The sequence below is a fragment of the Gymnodraco acuticeps genome, unplaced genomic scaffold (assembly GCF_902827175.1).
Source record: "Gymnodraco acuticeps unplaced genomic scaffold, fGymAcu1.1, whole genome shotgun sequence".
NCBI lineage: Eukaryota > Metazoa > Chordata > Actinopteri > Perciformes > Bathydraconidae > Gymnodraco > Gymnodraco acuticeps.
In genome coordinates this window covers 1383905-1408539 of record NW_022990685.1, presented here as the reverse complement: position 1 = coordinate 1408539, position 24635 = coordinate 1383905, and the positions used below count along the sequence as shown (strand labels likewise).

General features: G+C 41.5%; 1 protein-coding gene across 3 annotated transcripts in view; it reads right to left on the bottom strand.

The window, feature by feature from the left end:
* Positions 1-5409: 5409 nt before the first annotated feature.
* The window catches only part of LOC117555389 (spermatid perinuclear RNA-binding protein-like), a 107402-nt gene continuing 88176 nt past the window's right edge, over positions 5410-24635 (bottom strand). The window contains exons 14-18 of one of the 3 annotated variants that reach the window (XM_034230287.1): positions 23862-23996; positions 17730-17870; positions 17140-17263; positions 16635-16685; positions 5410-8082 (exon numbers count right to left, since the gene is read on the bottom strand). In XM_034230287.1, the coding sequence (XP_034086178.1) occupies positions 7994-8082; positions 16635-16685; positions 17140-17263; positions 17730-17870; positions 23862-23996 (540 nt within the window). In that variant the 3' untranslated portion in view covers positions 5410-7993. Of the gene's footprint in view, positions 8083-15041; positions 16535-16634; positions 16686-17139; positions 17264-17729; positions 17871-23861; positions 23997-24635 lie in introns of those variants that run through there. The other 2 variants (XM_034230289.1, XM_034230288.1) reach the window with 2 other exon arrangements.

The following is a 24635-nucleotide window of genomic DNA, read 5'->3' as shown; positions in this document are numbered from 1 at the left end:
GTCCAGAAACTCTTTTCAGTGCTATATTACCAAACAGTGTACATTTAAAGCTAACAAACATGTGAATTTATTGGGGAATATGTATCAGGGGACGTTGCTTGTGTGACAGTCAGACAGCGAATTATTCCTCTCCAGTTAGCAAACGGTAGCTGAAACGCCGGTGGAGCACGGCCGTCGGCAAGTGCTACTTAAATAGTGGTAAACAATGTACCACGTCACTCTGGATAACAGTATTAAAGCATAAACTGTATGTACAAAGGTGCACAAGTTGTTCAATCATGCTTTGAATTAGGATTTATATATAAATGCGGATACAAGCGGCCGAGATGGGTTTTCTCCGCAGGGTGGCTGGTGTCTCCCTTAGGGATAAGGTGAGAAGTTCGGTCATCAGGGAGGGACTCGGAGTTGAGCCGCTCCTCCTTCGCGTCGAAAGGAGCCAGTTGAGGTGGTTCGGGCACCTAGTTAGGATGCCACCTGGGCGCCTCCCTAGGGAGGTGTTCCAGGCACGTCCAGCTGGGAAGAGACCAAGGGGTAGACCTAGGACCAGGTGGAGGGATTATATCTCTTCGCTGGCCTGGGAGCGCCTTGGGATCCCCCAGTCAGAGCTGGTTGATGTCGCCAGGGAAAAGAAGGTTTGGGGCTCTCTGCTGGAACTGCTACCCCCGCGACCCGACCACGGATAAGCGGGAGAAGATGGATGGATGGATATAAATGTCTCTATCTGCACAAATGTGGTTTATTTCTAAAAATGTTTTTGATCCACACAAGAATGTTTGTAATAGATATCCACAAGTATTTTAATTAAAGTGTTAGCAATTTTCATTAAAGATATATTTTGTTTTGTTACATTTATACATAAACTATTCAACCTGCATTCACAAACTCGCCTTTTTTTTGTATGAAATGCAGAGCACTTTATACATGAAAAGCAATAAATATTCATGTGTTGATAAAAAATTTGGATAATGTGGAATTTTTCAGATTTATATAAAACAATACACATTTATGTGTGCAATGATAGATATGTGTGCGGAGAGAGATATGTATATCCTGATTTTACATTTCTGAACCATTTTGTGAGCATTTATTCATATTGAAGGACTAATTTGACTAAACAAAATCAACATTTTTACTAAGGGCACAAGGTAGAGTACTGTATGTTGGGCATGCATTTTTATATCCAATAACAATAAATAACAAATAAACAATTACATTTGACAATGGAAGTTATGTAATATCCCCGCAGTTAAGATCTTGAGCAGTCTTGGAATAAATTCAGCCTTGTCTAAGAATGAAACAATACAATGGTAAAATGCAGTCAATTCAAAGACAAGACCTCAAAAAAGTGGTCTTGAGACAAAGACCGATATGGACTCCTAAAACACTGAGTACCTTAAAGTATATTATCAGATAAAAGCTACAGTAGAGGTGCAATGAAATTATAGAAATATTAGACATAATGATATAATATAGTATTAAACAAAAGCCTGATAATTACATCTCTAAACTGCAATGAAATGTAGGTAGTATTAGACATAATAATAATAATAATATTAATAACATAATAATAATATTAATTATTATTACTATGTTATTCTTATTCTTATTACACACACAACATTTTTCACAGAAACATGAATTGTCAGGACCATCCGGCAGTCAGCCAATCAGAGCTCCTTCTGTGTGAATATTCATGAGCGGGGTGCAATACCAAAAAACCAGCTATATGAGCGCTCTTCTGACACACAGAAAAATACACAATTTTCTGGGTTTTGTGTATAAAAAGGTCTTTTTTTTTTTGTTGGGTATTTAAGCTTTCTACACCTATAGAAACACTTCTTACGCTTTTAGAATTTGTATATATTAGCAGGACACCGACCCTGTCCTGTTAATAAAAAATGTCTGGCTAATGTCGGTGTGTATTCATACCAAAAGTCCTCTTAATTAACAAAGGTACACACACACACACACAACACACACACACACACACCACACACACACACACACACACACACACACACACACACACACCACACACACACACACACACACACACACCACACCACACACACACACACACACACACACACACACCACACACACACACACACCACACACACACACACACACACACACCACACACACACACACACACACACACACACACCACACACACACACACACACACACATTTCCAGTTACTTTACGTTCAGTATAAAATCACAGACACACATATACATAGGCTACATCTGATTACAAAGTCTCATCTGTACAGAACAGTATGATAAAATAATCGATGGCAAAACATGTCACTGTAAATGTCTCCGTGGTGGGACGAATACATGATTAATTTAATCCTCTACACATGTAATCTCACTTTTACACACCAAAATAACGTTAACACAGAGTAAACGTTTGCTAATGGAGAGTCTATTTTGTCCAATAAAAAGTTCATGACTATCGATAAATAATATATATCAATAAACCTATTGTTCATTTTCGCGGTATTCCCCACACATTGCCAGTACACTATTACTGTAATATTTACACTTACCCATGCCCAAATGGATCCTTGTTGTTGTCTTTGTATTCTTCTTCTTCAGAAGAGTCGAAGACTTCACGTTCTGAGGCTCTATCTTCACTGCTGCTAGCGAAAAAAATCTCTAGCGAAGTAGGCAACTGCAAAGTTTTTTTTAGCCATTTTCTCTGGCTCTCTCTCTCTCCTCAAAGACGTAAACTGATGGGAGACACGTGGTTTACTTGGTGGGTAGGTCCTTAGTGATTTCTCGATGTCCATTGGTCATTTCAGACCATGATGGCTGCCGGCCGAGATTTCCTTGACGGACACACAAATCCACCAATCCCACACAGTGTAAAGTCAAGCTGCTTTGAGCGGCCATATTGGCTGCTGTGCCCTGGTTACAGTCTCACAGGAGATACCGCTGGAAAGCTACTCTTCCAGCGATTACGCGGATATCTGAATCATATTTATACTCCTTATAATCGGAAATATATGATTAAATACGTAAAATTATGCGCACCTGGACTCCAGAGGGTTAAGCACCGGATTGGCAAAACAGGAGAGTGTGTGCACCAGTCTGCCTTGATCTATGAATTCATGTCCGTGACTCTCACAGTATCTGCTGGCCGCAGCTGTTTTATAGAAGGAACACCTCCTTCACTTCATGAAATCTCTGCAGCGCCAGGAGGCAGCGGGAGGGTTAACTCAGCCTCTGAGAAGACGAGCACGCAGTGCCTTTCACGCACCGCCTTCACTGTGTTTACCTTCAGAAATAATCATTAGTAAGGCTAAAGAAAGAGCGACCGCAGGCTGATGTGTTTTAACCACACACACACGCGATTTAAACGCAGACTTGTGTTCCTCCATGTTTCGCTGTTATTGTTTCACTGAGCGGACCCGCGATTTTTTTTCAAACGCTTTTTTGGTCCATCTGCGGCGGTAATAGGTTTTGTGGGCTGTGATGATTCGGCTGTACCTTTAGTAATGAATATTAAATGTTGTGAGGAAATCTTTCCACCAATAATTCCAATAAGTAATCCAAAATATATTCACTTCAGGTTTACGAAAGTAACTGTAATCAGATTACTCGTTTTTCAAATGTAACGCGAGCTGAATACAGTTACTTGATTTTTGTATTCTGATTACGTAACGCCGTTACATGTATTCCGTTACAACACAACCCTGTATATACTGTAACAATTAGTCGCATCATGACAAATATACATATATACAGTGTGATCGTCCTTTATCCTTCGAACTGATGTCAGAGGTGTTTCGAGGGTGAAACAAATGTGTTTGCGCTGCACTGCATCATGGTCCTGAGCGCCAAAGTAAGATGACAGCCTGCCATCAGTGAGGGCTGCATGTACCCACGTTGCGTAATCCAACACCTTCTGGCTTCTTTCTCACCGCTGAAAATACCAGCAGGACCTAAACCTCCATCTGATACCGACATCCACGCCATCTGCATTCAGGCTTCTGCCTCACCGAACACTAAACATCCATGATTTCATTGCTAGAAATAAAAGCAGTTGGAACGAACAATATTCCCTGCAAGAGTTTTTATTTTCTCTGCAGACTTGCTGAGGTCTGAGCAGCATTTATTACATTCTGTTCACAAATCTGGGAAAGTGCTGATTTGTGTCAGTCTGAAATTCAACACCATAAACTTATGGAGGATAAGACTCATCAAAGGCCTACTATAAGGCTAATGGATGATCTGGCTAAAAACTAATATTGCTAGTTCCTCAACTCAATATTTTAACTCAATTAAAGAAAATAAAAAATTGTAATGAAAGTAAGGTGGGCTTGTTAAATAATGACAGGTTACCACTCACCAGAAACAGTCATTGACAGTTTGACAGGCTCAGTCTAAAGAAGCTAGCTGACAAGTCTCTCAATTCCGCTAGGAGTTCAGCGCCGAAGTAGCTAGCTTTGAGATCTCTCTCTATGTATTTTTCTCAATAAAATTACCCGTTTCTCAATTAGTCAATGCAGGCAAACAAAATAGTCCGTATTCTTGTGAATACTAGTGTTCGATTTTATTTGCAGCAACTAAATAATATTTTTGGAGCGATTAAGTGACATTTTACAATTTCTCACGGCACACCTGACGATCTCTCATGGCACACTGGTTTGTCACGGCACAGTGGTAGAAATAACAGGGTTAAGGGGCAGGACATCTCTAACCGGTTGACCAATCACAACAGTGCCGGTCAGCTAACCAATCAGAGCAGACTGGGCTCTGGTTTCAGACAGAGGGTGAAAAGAGGTGCTGCAGCACAGGCAGTATGATAAAAAATAAAGAGCTTTTTGAACATTAAAGCATGGAGACATGTCCCAGTAGAGGCACTACATACAAATATGAACCTGGAAATCAGCTTAATTAGGCCCCTTAGTGAGTTATTTAATAGATCTAAATAGATATTCCAGTCACATACCGACACGTAAAAACATCAACACTTTGACTGATGGCGGTTTTTATCTGCCTCTGCTGTGCTATGCCTCTGGCAACAACTGGATGTTACCAGGACAATAAGTCTTTTTAAACCAGTGACAAATTCAAATGTGTGTGTGTTCTTACGGCTTCCATGTGGTGTAGCACTGAGGTGAGAATTGGCTGACATCAGTGGGATACTGGAGACCAAATAAGCTTCCTGCGGAGTTACAAACACAGTTTTACTCATTAAGTTCTTTAGCTTTTCATTCAAGCAGCTGGTTTAAATGTCTTGTTTTGGGACTTTATTTGATTCTCTGTGTGTAATCCGATGTTTCTTTCACTCTCTCTGTTCCCTCAGATGTAATTAGCTCTGCGGCAGCCAAGTGTGACTGAAAGAAAAAAAAACTGATGAAGTAGAAGGGGTCAGGAACACACACCAAACTCCAAATTCTTTCATGCCTCGTCTTTTCTTGTTACACATTCTTTTTAATTTCCAGGTTTCGCACGACTGTTACAAATCAGAAAAGCCTCTTTGATATCACACATAATCCCAGAGAAGACTGCTGGAGCTGTGCAGAGTATGGAAGTTCAGACACGACAAAACTAGTGTTAGACAAGAACCAACATTTTTACAAAGGATGTGTCAATTCATCGGGAATCTGCACTGGATTCACTGGATTTGGTTATTCTCCCTAAACATTTTTATAACTGTGACATAAAATGTGATTATTATCTGGTTTGGACAATTTACATTTACAACAGCATTTACATTCTGTTTGAGCATTGTCTCGTCTACAGTACCGAGGAGTTTGCCGTACTCTCTGTTGTTTGTTTGTTTCACATGATCAGATTTAGTTTGAAGGTTCCTGAGTGAAGTATTGCTTTAAACACTTGTGCTTTCAGTCAGGCTGCAGTGAGGAATAATGCAAAAACAAAATATTAGCAGGTCATTTCATCAGACTTTTAAATCAAATATTATTCCTCAGTTTTAAGAGGTTTGGTGGACAGTGAGGTGCTAATGGTTAGCACTGTTGTAGCCTGCTTTAGAGTCATTTGGAAACATTCTCTTGAAGAAGGGTCACATATTCCCAAACGGGAAGTGTATCTTCTAAACTATTTAGCAAAATGTCAGGGTTTGTATGCACTTAGCATCAGGTAACTCTTAGCAACACTTGTTGACATCTGAGCTATAGTCAACTAGGGTAGCAATGCTATAGAGTTGTGTCGGAACCAGTCCAAGAAGACAACCCTGAAATGAACCAGCCTTTTACCATTTACAGTTCTCTCATCTTGAAGTCAATGTTTTTTTTTAAAAAGGTGCTTTTTCGGTAGATGCCTGAAATGAGGTCTGTGGTTAACACAAGCTAAAGAGATTTTCAGGTTCGGTTCGACTGTGATGTTGTTTGTTAAAGCGTTAGCTTTTGACTTCTAGCGATTGCATTTACCGTTCAAAAAAATCATTAGGTGGTATATATGTGTGTGTCTACATATGTGTAGATTATCCTGCCAAACAACGCGTGATGAGTATCATACATTTATGTTTGCCACAGAGCTTTTTTTTCATCGATATACCGAAATCCAATGTAAAAATCCCATTGGTTTTTGTCGAGGGGGCCCTCGCGATGCTAACTTGCAGGTCGGCCTACAAAAATACATCATCACTGCACACTATTTTCTCACCATTCAACTGCAACAATATCTGCCCTCAAGCATCATGGGAGATGTAGTTCTTTAATGCTAACAAATTAAGCAAAAAGCTAACCAGCGTAAAGTAAAAGATTGCTCAGATAGATATAACTCTCCATCTTTACATAGCAAAAAGTTATCAAAGTTTAATAATGCTCTGATTAACAAATTCCAAAGCGGCACTCCTGCTCATTCAGTTGTAAAATACTGTAGGTGTTGGCAGGCCCGCCCCTCCTTACACGCAGATCACACAGACTGCGTGGGGCAGGCCCCCCCCCCCCGTCGACGCTCGCGACACAGAAGGCCTCATCACATAACTTTGCGTGGGGCCACAAATTAGCCAGGGGCGGCCCTGGGTGTTGGTTGTTATAGTTATGATTCTGTCTGAGAGCTTTAAAACCAAGCTTTAAAACCAAGAAAGGTCTGTTACTAACAACGTTATGTAGTAGAAATATTTGTTTTCCTCTTCCATTAATCATTTTGCGACCTCTAATATTTGTCCTGTGTGCTTTTGAGGGGGCCCGTGCCCTCGGGTTGGTAACCATTGATTTAAACCCAACAGACGTGTGACAGAAGTGGACTTTACGACTGGTGACAAAGATTCAATTTAAGAGATTATTTTTGGGAAAATAAATAATTAAAACCTTATGTCAAATAGTATGTTACATTTATCTCAGGGAAAATCAATACTTTGTATACTATATGTTATCATGTTTAAATAGGGAATATATACCAGCATACCAATAGTGTAATAGAGTTTGTAAAATTAATTTAAATCTTAATATTCATAGATAGCATTGCTGAGTGCTTTAAATACAAAGCTACTAGTATTTACATTCAGAGATATATTATGAATACGTTTCTTTACCTGTCAGCGAGTTTTACATATTCAAACATATTAACATGTTTATATATATATATATATATTCAAAACTCACAAACATTCATATATACAGATAGTAAATATATTGACAGACAGGTCACATTGTGGTGTATGTGCCGGTGTTGATGGTCTGTTTGAATTCTGCTGAAGTTGCTTTTGAACATGTTGAGATACCCAAAGGCAGGAGAATTATTGCTTTGTGTTTTATTGACATTTTCTGAGAGAGCTGGCGAACAAAGTCTCGCCTCTTCACAAAAACCCGACCTTGACTTGACAGAGTGTTGCCCGCAGTGTTGTCTCCTCCATATTGCTTTCAATATTGCTGCCGCGTCTCGTGTGGAAGGAGAGTCCCGAGGGCGCGGCGCTGCAGTAATTGAGAGGCGCTGGCAGAGTTTAAAAAGGGCAAGGGGTTAAACGGGGGGCCGAGGACGATGCAGAGTCTGGCCTCGGTGCGTGGGTCGGGTCAGAAAAGATCCTGAGGGCCCAGGTGGATGATGATAGGTGTGGCGATGGTCTGCGGCTGGTAATAGGCACTGTCGATGTACAGGCCGCCTACAGACAGGAGACACGAGCAACGGGGTTAACAGAAGTAATCATCAGCACTTCATGTATCCTCTTTGTCCTGAACTCTGAGGTGATTAGAAGGAATGGGGAATGTGTTAAACATGTGATCAGAGACTAGGTTGCACATTCAAAGCAGAATACATACTTTTTGTAGCTGCTCTCAGAAAGTATCTCCCAGACATTCTTAGTGCTCAGGAGATTCAGTGCATCCTATTACATTTTTTTAAATCAGCATTACAATGTTTCTCTCCAAGCGTCTCTAGCACAGGTGTTTTCTGGGTGTTTGCCAGTTATAACAAACAGCTACATTTGTGAAACAGCCTGGTGCAGCTTTTACTTCAAATACAATTCAGAGACATTACATCTTGGCTTTTACTTTGAAAGTTCGGACCATCATTTCTATCTGCCTGCTAAGTAAGAAATGCTACGCCTGTCAAGCTTCCAGTTTATGCATGGTACATTATGTAGTTTTACCAGGATACAAATCGCAGGTTTGGAAATTAAAGTTGATAGTTATTCTCATAAAAAATTAGGCTTTATTTAAAAAATTAAGCAGACTTATTACGACTGAATTAAAGCGTGTCACTGGCAGATTTAATGAGCTGTAGCTAGCTAGCTATCAGCTAACATTAGCTACATGGGTTTTTCTGTTATAAAGACAATGAAGACAAGCTTGTAAAAAGCTGAAGTCTACTAACAAGTTTTGTTAAAAAGTGGTGCAGGAACGAACCCAAAAATCCAGAATGAGTTAGCATGACATATTCCCTCGTCTCCAAGTCAATAAAAAAAAAAAAGTGTTTTTCTTTAGAGGCCTGAAACAAGGCGTGTGGTTAACTAGAGCTGAAGAGATTTTCACGTTTTGTTCTTTAACATAACATACATGTGCAGTTAACCTACTTGTGAATGTCCGAAGCTTCTATGTTTCATAATAACAGCAGTGGTTAACAAGTAATATACAATAGTAAACTTCATCATGCCGACACAAGACCCCCTTTAGCTTAGCGGTGGTGATGTAGTTCATTTATAGCATTACGTAAGCTTTTGACTTGTGGCGATAGCATTTATGTCAAAAGCGGTTTGAATTTGTGGAGATAATCATGCTGAATAAAATGTGTAAGTATCATGAACATGTTATTTTCTGCAATATACTTAGAAAATCCCATTGCTTTTTGTCAAGGGAGACCTTGTAATGCTAACTTCAAGGTCTGCCAACAGAAATGCTTCATCACTGCACCACTCTATTATGTCACCATTACAATTCTGTTGTATTACAGCTCCATGCCAAATGCTTCAACGTGGATCAAACCAAAGCTTGATAAACCAGTTTTTTCCAGTTGCTAAAATATGATTGGACAATTGGTGTTTGGAAAAGAGGGGATAGCAAAATGCTAGCTGAGGGATTGTAACTTTGTACTTGGGTTCATGGCCACATCACGGAAAAGTCTTTACAAAGTACAAGTTATTCAGCTGTAGACACAATTATTCATTTATTTCAACAGAATATAACCTGCAAACAGGTCAGAATTAAAATCTTCTTGAAAATAAAGTATTTTCACTCAACACAAAATGGCTCAAAAACAACAGCAAATGTAAACCTGGACTTTCACCATTTTTTTCTTTTGATCTCAACAGGAACCTTTCTAAATCATAAGAAAACAGAGATAAATAAAATACAAACAACATTCACATCCATGAGGTGAGGTTGAAGGAATCATTTAACCTTTTGACAAAAAGATCTCTGTTCAAATGCATTTCATAGTATACATTTTGTACATGTATTTAGTATTAATTACTTCCTTACAGTGTCTGTTTCATAAGTTCTCTACAGCCAATTGTATTATTGTATATTGTCTTTAATGTACATTTAGTAGTAACTACAACATGTTAAGTTCCCTTTAGGTTTGAATTTACTTGGTAGACGCTTTTACCCAAAGCGACTTACAGCAATTGTGGGTGAAGTGTCTTGCCCAAGGACACAACCACATGCTGACTGCAGTGGGGATTGAACCAGTGCTCCCCTGATCCAGAGATCAGCACACTAAGTCACTGAGCCACAGCATCCCACAGTGTTATTGCAGTAATGAGTTAGTTCCCTACTAATATTAGCAATAGGCGCTTTCACACCGGAGTACTTTTCCCCCCGAACTAGGCCGATAGGGAGGGGGGGGGGGGCGGAGATTTGGTTTCACACCAAAAAGGATCTGGAACTAGTCCCTAGTTCGCACAAACCTTTTCACCTCCAGATAGTTCCTGCTAGAGAGGTGGTACTTTCCTCTGGAGGAAATGGTTTGTGGCTGTGTCGGCCACACTAACAATTTCTGATTGGTTGGGCGAATTGCAAACCACCCCCGTAAAACGCTGCAGCGAGCGTTACCTGCCACTCTGATCCACTGACCCCCCCCTCACACACAAACAGAAAGTCACAGATAAATGCGGCTTCATTTGCCTAATCCTCCCTCAGGGACTTATTCCGGTGAGAATACAATCTACTAAAACAGTTCCAGGGACTAAAGAGTTTGGGGGGAACAAGTACCGGGGACAAGTACCAGGCTAAGTACTTGGTGTGAAGGTTCAAGGTTCTTTATTGTCAAACTAACATTAGGGATGCACCGAATATTCGGCCACCGAAAATTATCGGCCGAAAATGGTTAAAAAGGCCCTTTCGGCTTTCGGCACTGAAAAAATATCACTGAATGTCAGAACAGGCTTACGTTGGTAACCTAACATGTTGTTGTGATGACGTAATAAAGACGCGGCGACCATGCTCGCAGCTGGCTCACAGCCAACATGTCTGCCGCTTGGAGATACTTCACAATATCAGAGAAAGAGGCGCGGATTGCGATTTGCAAAACGTGTTCAGCTGACATTTCTCGAGGGGGTGTAACTGCAAAGACTTTCAGCACTTCGGGATTACTCCACCACTTGAAATCTAAATACCCGGACAAATATGCGGAGTATGATGAAATCACCAGCGCACACCGCTTTCACCGCTTTCCTGACCTGGCCAAGGTGGCACGCAAGTATTTGAGTGCTCCATGCACAAGCACTGACAGCGAGAGACTGTTCAGCGCTGCCTCTCATGTGCTTGATGAGAAGAGGAACAGACTTATGGCTGATAAAGCAGAGAAGCTACTGTTCATTAAAAAGAACCTCCCACTTTTCCTTAATAAGTAGACAAGGCTGGCTTATCATAGGCTTATCATAAGCTTATCTAGTTCTACATGTCTACTCTATACCCACTTTCCTGAACAATTTTCATTGTGAGTTATAATTCACCATCTCAGGTTATCATTAGGGGGAAATGACAGCAGCACAGTGTTCAATACATTGTACTTTCGGTATCTAAATGATACAATGTTGTTTACATTGCTCATGAGGACAGACCACCTGATTTGCAGATTCTTGAAATTGTAATTTAATTTGTAATTGATTGTGGATTTTGTATCCAGTTTTCACTTTATGTATCTTTATACAATGTTTACTACTTTGTTTATGAGGCCTTATTTACAGATTCTTGAAATTCAATTGTAATTTCATTTGTAAATACTATAGTTACATTCATGTGGATTTATCCAGTTTGCACATTTGTATGCATGCACTTATAGGTGCATTTGTTGTTGTTGAAGGCCTGGCTGTTACAGTCTTTATTTACACTATTTTGTTGTAGGCCTACTGGCCTAGATGTTTATGCAGTTTTAAAGCCCCTTGGCTTTGTTCTGAATGCACTTTGTTGTAGTTATCCTACAGAGAAAATAAATGTACTGTATGCATTCAAAAGTGCTGAATACATGTTTTATGGACCCATAATAGTGATTATTATTTAAGTTAAGTTTTGCCATAATCATGTCTATTTCCATAATCAGGTAGCTGAACAACATTGGTAAAAAATGTATACATTATATATATATATATATATATATATATATATATTTCTATTAATCATTTTCGGCCTTTCGGCATTCGGCCAACTGTTTCCTATTTTCGGTATCGGTTTCGGCCAAGAATTTCCCATTCGGGGCACCCCTAACTAACATAGCTACAGAGTAATTATGTCGTTGAAAATCTTAGGTCACAGGCTTCTCCAACAATGCAACACAATAATACAGATAAGCAGACAATATTAAAGGGATAGTGGAAATGGAACCTCAAATAGTTTCGTTTTAACTTATATACATGCTTAATTACGTACCAAAACAATCACACCTGATTAAAAAATATATAATAATTGCCTTACGCATGTTAGAAGCACTTTATTGCAGCTTCCCCGAAGTTTTTTAGAAACGAAATGTTCGACTCAGCCAAACCGGAAGTGACGAAAACTCAGGAAGACGATACGATAACAAACCATGGCGTCTATGCAGAATGAACGTGGAAGGGCAAATATACCAGACAAAGAAGAAGGATTGTACGAGGTATCCAGTGATGATAGCGAGTCAGAAACATCCTCTCGGCTTTCCTACGAAAATGTCGTTTTAGGAACTGAATCTGAATCCGGTTCAGTAAGCGATGATGGTGACAATATTGAGCCAGACGATGGACCATTACGTCCTTATTTGTTCGAGCCCGAGGTGATGGTTCACGGCATGGGCACTGGCGAGGATGACCAGGACCAGGCGCCAGATGATGCACCCCTACGCACACATAATCTTGACTGGTAGGTCCCTAAGCATAGCTCACGCATCTTAAGATCACCTGTAGCCTTTACAAATATTAATCATTGTTAACCAGTTAAGCCCGAAGGTCCCCACAGTTTTTTTTCTCTCACATGTCTCAGGGCTTCTTAACATTTATGAAACTATTAATGTTTCATACCCTTTTAAAGGTAAGAAACTCCACTAACTGACAATAAGAACAATTGTTAGCTAGAAAAAACACAAGAGTAATACCAAGCCTTTGAATTAGCATTGAGCGAAACAATGCTAACTAATGCTAACGCTTTTTTACACACAACACACGGTAGAAATGCCCTTATTACTATCTTAACTGCACAAACAAGATATACGATTTAAAGCTGAGACTCCACAGATTCCACACATGTAATGTCATCACTGTAAGACCTCGAATTCCTATAGCTATCAGCCAGAAAAGAGAAAGTAAACAACATCCGGTTCCAAAAATATTACAATAATTACGTCTTACCTTTTTTGATTTGTGATCAAAAGTTGTGTTCAACGGAATAAAAACGCATCTCAAGGTTAATCCAATGTCGTTGTGTCACGTAGAATTTTTTTACTGATAATCAATCATCATATTTATGGCAATATACTCGGCTATTCACATGCAAATGCTATTGAATGTCCGCCATTGTTTGTGCCCGTCTTCCTATGCTCTCGTCATCACCCGAAGATTCCCGACGATTCCCGAAGTATTTCGTTTCATTGAGAGGGCGCAGTAAAATTGAAAATAAAATGAAACTAGGCGCATGAAATTAAAAAAAATTGTTTATTATGCTTATTTTTTTAATAAAAATACATAAATTAAACCCAAAATTTGCGGATTTCCACTATCCCTTTAAATATATATATGAAAAGCGGCTAATGTTTTCATTCCTTACAGTGACGGTTTAGTTCCATACTGTAGATCAGGGGTGCTCAACCTTTTTTGAACCGAGAGCTACTTTTAAAGTTGTCAGTCTGCCGAGATCTACCATTCCAAATAGAGAGGCGTAGCCATTACTGACAGCCTACTACCAGGTAAATACACACTTCTACTTGTATAAAACTGACCTTTGTACGATGAATACTTCATAAAATACTGCAGATCCTTTATCTTACCTCTTTCTACACACATACAAGTATTTAACTGAAGTTACACAACAGTGTTGTTGATACAGAGTTGGAGTTTATTCACACGTCACCACAGTGGGTAATGTTTTCAAGAAACATTGAACAGTGCTGCCACATATGACACAGGACAAAAAGAAAAGACTCTGAACCCTTTCTTTGCCATTATATAAAAATAGTGTTGCTACAAAAGTATAAATTAGGCTTACTAATAAGACAACTCAGATCTGAAGCTACTCAGGAATCTGCTGCCAACATGCAATAAAAAAGACAAAATTAATAGAATCAAACCCTTTTTTATGCATTTTAGTAGAGTATAAAAATAAATGCATTTAAAATAGGATGCAAGCAACACTAGTTTCTTAACCTGAATTGATAATAGACTATAATCAATTTAAACAGAACAGATCTTAATGTTTGCATTCTTATACCATTTTGTACAATAATTATAATGAATAAGTTCAAACAAACTAAAACTTACAGCTGATTAATAACGGTATCTAACTTGAGTTTTTATTATATCAAAAACCTGTTGAAATGCTTCTGTTATTTTTACTGTCCCCCAAAAGCGCGTCGGCAGCCTCCAGGAATGCTTCTTTCACAACTTCGCCGTCTTTGAAAGACTTCATGTGTTTCTCAAGAACGTGACTGACACGATAAGATGCTATGGTAGCAGCCTTGCTCTTGTTGTTGGGCCTGGTGAAAATGGACTGCTGTGCATTTAGCTGTCCTTTCAGACCCCTCCCCTTTTGGAGCGTAGGGCAGAATTAGGAGGGAATTCCGTCTCGTAGCGTTTGTGCATTGTTTTGAAATGGCGCTCCTAAATTACCCTTCTTCAATAAAGCCACGCTCGCATTGTAGATGAGACAGATGGACTTTGAATTGGAATAGATACAAAAATAATCATCCTCCCACTCGGAGTGAAAATTATATATTTTGGGCTTTTTTGCTTCTGCCATAATTGCGGTCTTGTGTGTGTGCGGACTGTCACTCCTGTTGACACAGACAACGTCAGCAAAATACTGCCCACTGCTCACCAGCCACGCCCCGACACATGGGGTCACGCCGGCCAATCACAAAGCTTTGATGCGTTCATGTGCATTATTCTGAACAGGAAGATTATGTTACAGGACATTAACGATACAACAGAATGTTGTTGTTCTATTTTTAGACACATCTCGCGATCGACTGGGAATCTCCGGTCGATCGCGATCGACTGGTTGGGCACCCCTGCTGTAGATACTTAATAGAAAGTGTTACGTTTGTAGCCTAATTTCTTTAGTTCCCCCCAAAAAAAAATCAGCTCATTGCAGTTTATTTATTTAGTTCTCTGATATACAGCACTGTAAATGTTGTAGGTTTTTATAGTTTTTAACTTCCTAACAATGACCTGGATACTTAACAGTAAGTGTTTTGCTAGTGCTCCATTTATTTAGTTCCCCACAGAAAATGCTTTCCCCTTTGCAGCTTAGTTCCCTGATATACACCATTGTATTGAAGTCTGTCATGGTAGGTGTCGTTTTTTGTTTACTTCCTTACGGTGACAGTTTAGAGCCATACTGTAGATACTTAATAGTTAGTGTATAGTAAGTAACCTTATTTTTTAAGTTTCTCACAAATGTTGGTTTACCTCTTTACAGTTAATTGACTTATTTCCTGATACTGTATACAGTATTGTATTTTGCGGTCTTCTATGGTAAGTGTTTTTTTAAGTTCATAACAATGGATATTTACGTTTCCTATGTTGATTACTGGTAGTTGGTGTTATTATAGATACCTATAGAGAGGCTAGTAATTCAGTTTGTTAAAGTGGATGCTCAGTTCCCAGAACTGGACTACACATATCACCTACAGGACACAATATAGAAAAGTTAATAAATACCGACTAAAACTGCAACAAATTGGTTCCCCTTGTTGGATGAACATTTAGTTTTATTAAATATTTAGTTATGACCACATGTTATTTTTTCCTTGCTATGGTGCTTTTGTATTTAGTTAATCATGGTTTAGGATATTAATCATCCTATTAAGAACTACAAAAACAGCAACTGTACGGTCTGCTTAAAGAGGAAGTTCCTTTGTACAGTTTTTTGTTTAATTTCCTACATTGGATATTAAGTAGTTTGTGTACTTGAGAATCTCTGTCATTATTTTTGGTACCTAAAAAATATGCTTTTTGTCTGTATTGTTTACATTTCACAAGTGGCTTATTTGTGTTCCCTTTAGTAGATTTAGTTCTTTTTAGTGAATGTCCATTTAATACGTTCAATACTAAACCTTACCAGTCTTTATAACACTGAACTCATTTTGTCATGTATAATGATTTGATGACCAAAGAGCTTATTTTTGTAATCAGGCCGCCCAACTTTCTGAAGGCCAAATTGATCGAGTTGGTTGCCAATAAGGGAACATCCTATACAGTGGTACTGATTGGGTCAACTAGTCAAAGGTCTATGTAATCCACTGTTGGTTTTTGGTGTTTAAAGTGTGTGTCCTGAACATAAAAAGTAAATGTCAGAATCTAACTTTAACCAGTGACTTCCTCTGAAGTTGGAGAGGTAATTGAGGGTCCTAATAGGGGTAGAGGTGGGTGATGGGGTATGCTGTGGGGACTCTGATGACTGGGACAACTACTGAGGGAACTCTGGAAGGGAAACCTAAGGGAGAGCCAAGCAAAACAAAAAAATAACTCAAATGTTGTGATGTAGTGATGGAAAAAATCGAATGGAGGGATTATTGATCAGTGAATGAGTTTACCGTAGTGAGGGAGGGCACCTGCAGGGCTGTAACCATAAGGAGCCCCAAAACCTGAGAGGAGAAAGAGAAAAAGCATACCACAGTGTAATTATTGCACATACCATGCATGTTTGTATTCACTGTACAGACATAAAAGCAGTTGTGTTTGTATTAGTATTTATTTAAATAACATGAGCACTTGAATCCATCATGTAAATGTGCCGTATTTGCCACAAAAACTATTTTCTTCCACAGTTACTGGAGAGTTGAGGGAACTAAAAGAAATCATAAACTGTTATCCTCTTATCTATAAAGCAAATTAGTGTATTTCCCCCAAAATCCAAATATTCCTCGAACACTAAAAACTGTGACACAATTCACCCACCTTCAACCTTTTAATATCTATGTTTAATAATTATGATTAAAATATTGAACATTTTATTTTTTGTGAAAACTTACGCTGCAATGATTATATTGTAAATATAACTGATTGTCTTCTTAGTCTAGTAAACCATGTAAAACTCACCTGGGGGGATGTATCCATGTGTGTGTTGTGTGCTGATGTAGGGGGCTCTGGGGAGGACAGGGACAATTGGAGGTCTGGCAGCGAGGGCCGGGAGCGTCAGCATCGAGGTTACGGGTCTCTTTGGCCACACACACACACACACACACACACACACACACACACACACACACACCACACACACACACACACACACACACACACACACACACACACACACCACACACACACACACCACACACACACCACACACACACACACACACACACACACACACACACCACACACACACACACACACACACACACCACACACACACACACACACACACACACACCACACACACACACACACACCACACACACACACACACACACACACACACCACACACACACACACACACACACACACACACACACACACACACACACACACACACACACACACACACACACACACACACACACACACACACACACACACACACAACACACACACACACACACACACACACACACACAGCAGATACACATGAGCACTGAATATTAAGTGGTTTCATTTTGCTGACCAGAGAAGCATGTGATGTACTCACAGGAGGGTTGGGTCTTTTCTTCTTGATGCTTGTAGATTTGGAGCCGGAGAACAGGCTGTTCAGGGCGGCGAGCGCTGCGCTGGCTTTGGCTACTTTCTTATTTGGACCCGTTCCCCGAAACACCTGCTTGTCCACCTCCACCTGTCGCACACAAACAACACACAGAGGAGAACGGCTTCTGATGAAAGGTGTATAAAAGATAGGTTTATTCTTCTTTATGTTGGTCTTTCTCAGAGAATTAGAGCTGAAACTAATAATCAATTTGTTCGTTGACGGATTATTTTGATAATTGGTTAACTGTTCAGTGATTCTTTCAAAATGTCTGGTTCCAGCTCTCTTTTATCTTTATCTTATGTGATTGTTAACCTGTTAAGCCCCGAGCCAGTTTTCCAGGTCTCAGGCTCGAAAATGATATTCCCAGAACAAATGACTATAACTTCACTTATAAAACAAAAGGGGTAAATTAGCTTTCCTGTACCCAGTAGGAGTCAAGAAGGTGGCAGGGCCTTGCACCAGATGAGTTGGCGGTCGGCATTAGTTCTTCCTTCCCTGGGCAGTCTCGGGAAATGTGGCCTGTCTCCCACAGCTGAGGGCTTGTCCAAATGTTATGGGGAATGGAGCCTCAGCTGTGTGTTAACGAAGTGGATGGACAGGATGCTGAAACGGGGTTATTCACTCCAGTTTTGCAGCATCCCACCTCCATTCAGAGGCATACGAGAGTTAAATCTGTCATCTCAGGAGGAGATGTGTTTCCTCTCAGCAGAGATTCAGGCGCTGGTGCAGAAACAGGCTGTGTCTGTTGTGCACCCTCAGCACAGAGAAAAGGGTTTTTATTCCATGTACTTCCTGGTTCTCAAGAAGACAGGGGAATTCAGACCTATTCTAGATTTGCGCAGCCTGAATCGTCACATTTGCCGCAGGAAATTGTACATGTTAACCATAAAACAGTTAATGGGGCTGGTGCAACCGGGCGATTGGTTCACCACCATCGACCTGAAAGACGCGTACTTTCATGTAGAAATTGTGCCAGACCACAGAAAGTATCTGCGTTTTGCCTTTCAGGGAATAGCCTACGAGTACAACAGACTCCCGTTCGGCTAATCCCTATCCCCATGCACATTCAGGGAATGTGTGGCCCCTGCGCTTCAACCGCTGCGCGCCCACGGCATGAGAGTTTTATTTGACCTAGACGACCTCATAGTCATGGCTGGGTCCCGGGAATGGGCAATGTTTTGCACAGCACAATTGATCACACACCTAACCAAATTAGGCTTTGCGATCAATTGAAAAAAGAGCACCCCCATACCTCACCAACAGGCGTTGTAGTTGGGAGTGGTGCTCGATGCAGGCGTGCTACGCGCCACCCTGTCAGAGAGCAGAAGTGCGTCTCTTCTCCGGGCGGTTCACAGGCTGCGACAGGGGGCGACAGTGACAGCTTTAACTGTCATGCAGACTTTGGGTCTCATGGCGGCTGCTCACATTGTGGTCCCGCTGGGGTTACTGCATATGCGCCGCCTGCAGAGGTGGTTCTCCAGCCTGCGTTTGGATCCCAAGAGGCACAAACGGCGGCTCGTGACCATCCCCCCTTCAGTGGAGGGCAACCTCCGGTTCTGGGGGTCTCCCGGGCACCTCCGGCGGGGGTCCCCACTGGGACGGGTAACCTCCTACATCACAGCGTTCACGGGAACAGGATGGGGAGGGACCTGCCTGAAGAGGGCTATAGGTGGGCGCTGGGCTCTAACAGAATCTCGACACAGCAACCTCCTAGAGCTACAGGCGGTAGTGTTAGTCCTCCAGCATTTCATGCCCCTAATTCAAAGGAGGCATGTAATGGTCAGGAGCGACAACAGCACCACAGTGGCTTATATCAACAGGCAGGGCGGAGTCCGCTCCGCTGCCTTGTTGGCCACAGTGGAGAGGCTGTGGTTATGAGCTTCAGAGGTGGTGTTAACTCTGAAAGCCCTCCATATCCCGGGACTGGAGAACAGGGGGACCGACCTCATGTCGAGGGGCGGGCCCCTGCCAGGCGAATGGACGCTTCACCCGGAGGTGGTGAAGCAGATCTCGGCCCAGTTCGGGATAGCGGAAGTGGACCTGCTCGCCAGCCGGCACAACAGCCACTGTGCCCTGTGGTTTTCCATGGCCCTGAGCGACGACCCGCCCTTTGGGGTGGACGCGTTTGCACACGAGCCATGGCCAAGGAAGCTGCTATACGCCTTTCCACCGCTGCGTCTCATTTTCCCTCTCCTGGGGAGAGTGAGGCGAGAACGTCTGGCAGTCATTCTGGTAGCACCGGATCGTGTCGGGGCTCCGTGGTACTCAAGAGATGACACCGATGAAGGTGGGCCAGCCCTGGGCAATTCCCCCGTTCTGGGGGGCGATGTCTCAAGAGGCAGCTGCAATCGGGGCGTTACCCACTCTGGGCCGTCCTCTCCAGGCTTGGCTCCTGAGAGGGACAGGCTGAGACAGCGTGGATTGTCCGACAGCGTTATTCAGACTATCCAGGCAGCAAGAGCTGGATCCATCACAGCCTGTTACAGGCCGAAGTGGCTGGGATTCCAGCGATGGTGTGAGGAACGGAGAATAGAGCCCCTATCTTGTGAGTTAGGCTCTATTTTATCCTTCTTACAGTTATTGGTGGACAGAGGGCTTGCGCATTACACAGTGGAAGTGTATGCAGCAGCCATCTCGTCCTGTCATGAGGGATTCAACGGCAGGTCAGCCTTTAGTCAGCCACTGATGTTGCGGTTTTTACAGGGGGTCAGGAGGCTGCGCCCAGTAGTGCACGCCTCCGCCCCGCAGTGGGACCTGCCGCTGGTGCTCGAGGCTCTGGTCACAGAACCATTTGAGCCTCTGGAGCTCTCCTCCCTGAAAGCACTGTCATGGAAGACAGCATTGCTACTTGCCTTAACGTCAGCCAAAAGAGTGTCCGAGTTAACCGCTCTATCGGTGCACCCGAGCTGTTTACTGATTCAGGGTGACCGGAGCGGGGCGACACTCAGACCGAACCCCTCCTTTATTCCTAAAAGCCTAAGGAGTGTGTTCAGGTCGAGGGCTATTCAGTTGGGGGGTTTTAGTCTTCCACCCCATGGTGAGGCCAGGGAAGCTAAACTGCACCTCCTCTGCCCGGTGCGCGCGTTAGCATGTTATGTAGAGCGCACAGCTACCCTGAAATGCACTGAACGGCTGTTTGTGTGCTTCGGGGGCGGGGTGACTGGAAAAACTCTGTCCAAGAAACGCCTGGCAGGCTGGCTTTGTGGAGGCATTGCACATGCCTACGAGCAGGCAGGGAGAGCCTGTTACTTGGTAGCGGGCACTTGCGCTCTCCCCGTGCTCTTTAGGGACTCATGAGAGAGGGTGCATAGTGAACCCATACATGGCTGCGGACTTTCCCTGTCTGCCTATAGGCGGACGCAGGGGAGCCCTCAGCACTGTTTTCGAGCACACTTTTGCATGGCAAGCGCATCAGGGTGTGCTCTATCGGCTGCAGCCTGGACTTCTCCACGGTTTCAACCGAGGGAGAGGTGAGTGAGGCGCAGCGGCTGCTAAAGCCGGTCAGGGACAGTGAGGTGGAACAGTGTGTTGGACGACAGTGCGTGCATACATCAGCCTGTGAGAGATATAACACCGGGTTACGTATTGTAACCCTTGTTATATTAACACAGGCGGAGCCCTCTACCCTGGGACACTGTCTGTCCTATACCTCTCGCTGAAGAGTGGTGTGAGATGATGGTCAGGAGGCGGGGCCTCCTTTTATACGGAAGTGAGATGCGAGCGCATTCAGGTAGGCCCGCCCCGGGGCCAGCTACGTCTATAGAAATCTCAGTAGGTGAATGCTTGCATGATAAGGTAGCAGAGGTGGGGACTCGAGTCACATGACTTGAGTCCGACTCGAATCGCATATTTTTGGACTTGAGACTTGCTTGATTAACATTGATAAAAGACTTGACTTGACTTTGACTTGGTATTCATGACTTGAGACTTGACTTAAGCTTGAGACGGATGACTTGAAAGGACTTGACTTTTTAAAATTAAATATTTGCATTTGTTTTTGTAGTGAGATATTAAGTTTAGTTTTTTCGAAATGTGATTGGGTGATTATAGCGCCATGCGCGCAAACCTGGCAACCCACTAGTAGGCAGGAGTGTCAGTTAACATGGCAGTGGCTAGCTTTACTCCAAAAATAGTCAAGATTGGATTCAAGGATTATGTTGCCGATGATGATAATAAGAAGAGAACAGCGGTATGCAGGGTCTGCAGCATAAAGATCAGTCACACGACCACCACAACATCCAACTTCATTCGTCACTACAACAAACCCCACAGAGAAAGGTACGTGAATGTGTTGTGTTAGCCAGAAAGCTAACGTTAAATTTAAGCTACGTTAGACTTGGTTTCAAATCGATTAAGCATTTGCAACTTAGATTAGATGTGCAGCCCTCTTCAAAGAGAAGACAAAACGGTAAATTAACCAAGGGATTCATTTTGACTAACCCTGATAGTGACGGGCTGTCAGGAGAGGGAGAGGGAGAGAGAGGAAAAGAGAAGCCTCATTTATTTCCCCTGTGTTATTATCAGAAGTTACTGTAAACTGTTGAATAATGTAGTTCATCTACTTTTAGTAGTTTGTTTAAATGTTTTAATTATGTTGTTTTTGTTTGCAGAAGTGCATCATTCCTTGATTTATTATAAAATGAATCTGACATTTTTGATCTGTTATGATGATAAACTGAAGCAATCTCTAAATTAACCCAATTAAGTGAGTTTTGAATCGTCCTACTTAGTTTGTAAAGAAATTATGAAGAGGAACAAATTAAATGATTTGAAAATGATATCTATGTAGGTGCTGACGCTGTTGGCGGTTCTAGTGTTAACAGAAATGTAAATTAAATATGTGTAATGGCAAATGCCATATATGATTTTCTTACCTGGAATTCTGCCTTTTTGAACAGACTTTTTGATTGAGTCCTAGCTATTGTCTGCAGTTCTAGGGTTAATATTGATCTAATATGATTGTCATTGGTCTAAATTAGATTTCAAATGATTAACTGTGTATGTAATGAATCATAGTGTGGGTTGAATCCATTTTCATAACCACTGTCTTTTAACTGATTTAAATGTGGAAACTGGGCTTATTCATCAGAATGTTGTATGACTTGACTTGTTTGACCTGAGCAATGACTTGACTTGACTTGCTTGACTCTCACCACAGTGACTTGGGACTTGCTTGATACTTGTAGGTCAAGACTTGAGATTTGCTTATGACTTGCACATGTAGGACTTACTCCCACCTCTGTAAGGTAGTACCCATAGAGTGCAGTAGAGGGCTCTGCCTGTGTTAATATAACAAGGGTTACAATACGTAACCCAGCGTTATTTGCTAGAAAACTTGAATAATTACAGTTTCAAAGCAATATAGAATATAAATTATAGACATAACATGCTTAAACGCAATCGTGACATCTGTACTCCCCGGTGACTAGGATATACATACACAGAAAAAAATCTTCTCACTTGTTATCACACAAACTCACTTATTTTCACTTCCTCGCCCCTACTCAGACAGTAGTTAACAATACAATGTCATATTCTGAACCGCTTTACAACTGACGTTTCTGTAACTCTGAAAAAATAATTTAAATTGAAAATGATATATTTGAAATGTTCTAGCTTTACAAACATGGTTTAGTGCATTAACATGTAATGCAATGAGTATTTGTTGATGACTCATCCGTTACATTACTGTGGGTGTCACTGGTCATGCTCACCTCACAGTTCTTCTTTTGGTTCTTTTAAACAAACTGGAAACTATTTGTATTCAAATTATTTATCAAGTTGGCACATATTCATCATAAGAAATAATAACAATTCCTTAAAGGAAACAAGATCCGGGTGCGGAATAATATCAAGACATTTAGAATAACTTTAGTCTTGTAGAAACAGCACTGTGATTCAGATTGATTTCACAGGATACAATTGTTTTTATGTTAAGCTCTTCTTTCCTGCCATGTGAAGTTTTGATGCAGGAAGCGCCAAACATCAAACACGCTTCCTCCCTCATTGATTCCTAATAAGACCTTGTGAAAGGGAGACAGGAAATTAATTAGGGTTTGTGGTTGTGTGTGTGTGTACCTCTATAATGAAGCGTTTGTCGTAGCTGCTGCCACTCTCTGATATCAGCTCGTATTTTAACCCTCGCCGTTTCTCGTTCAGCTCCATCACGGGGTTTTTCCCCCCCGCCGTCAGGATGGGACCTGGAGCTCTGGACTGCAGGCGGACGGAGGCAGAATATAGAACAAGGTTAGATATTCCTAAATGTTTTTAACTACAGTTCAAATCTGTCTCTGTCTATCTGACAGAGAATAACTGACACAACAATACAAATAATATCAACAATTATTTAGATATATTGTGTGCAAGTATTTGTATAAGTATACATTTTGGGACTTTTGCAGTGTGTTTTCAGTTTCAGTGATCCCTTGTGGACAAAGTATATGAATAAAAGTAGCAGAGATACTAAATGACCTCAAACACATCTTTCACATTTCAGTTTTTATATGTTGAACATATGCAACCTTTGGGTGCTTATCTCTCTGTTAGAGAGTACTTTTGTCTCTTTTTTTCCTGCCTGTTGGCATAAGTTGATACAGGATGTTTTGCTTGCTCTAGGGATATCTTGCAGTCCATCTTGTCGGGTATGTTTCGCCCCTTTTTGGCTCATATTGTCTTTGAAAGGAGTCATAGTGCTTTGCTTGTTATGTCTTGTCAATGTCATGCAAAATGTTGATGTAGAAAATGTAGAACTACATCAATGCGTGGGAATGGGTGAGAAAGCTTCAGAATGTGCTGGGCTTGAGCTGTATCACTTTGTTGCTGCAGCAAATGTCTTTGTCAATTCTCCGGTCT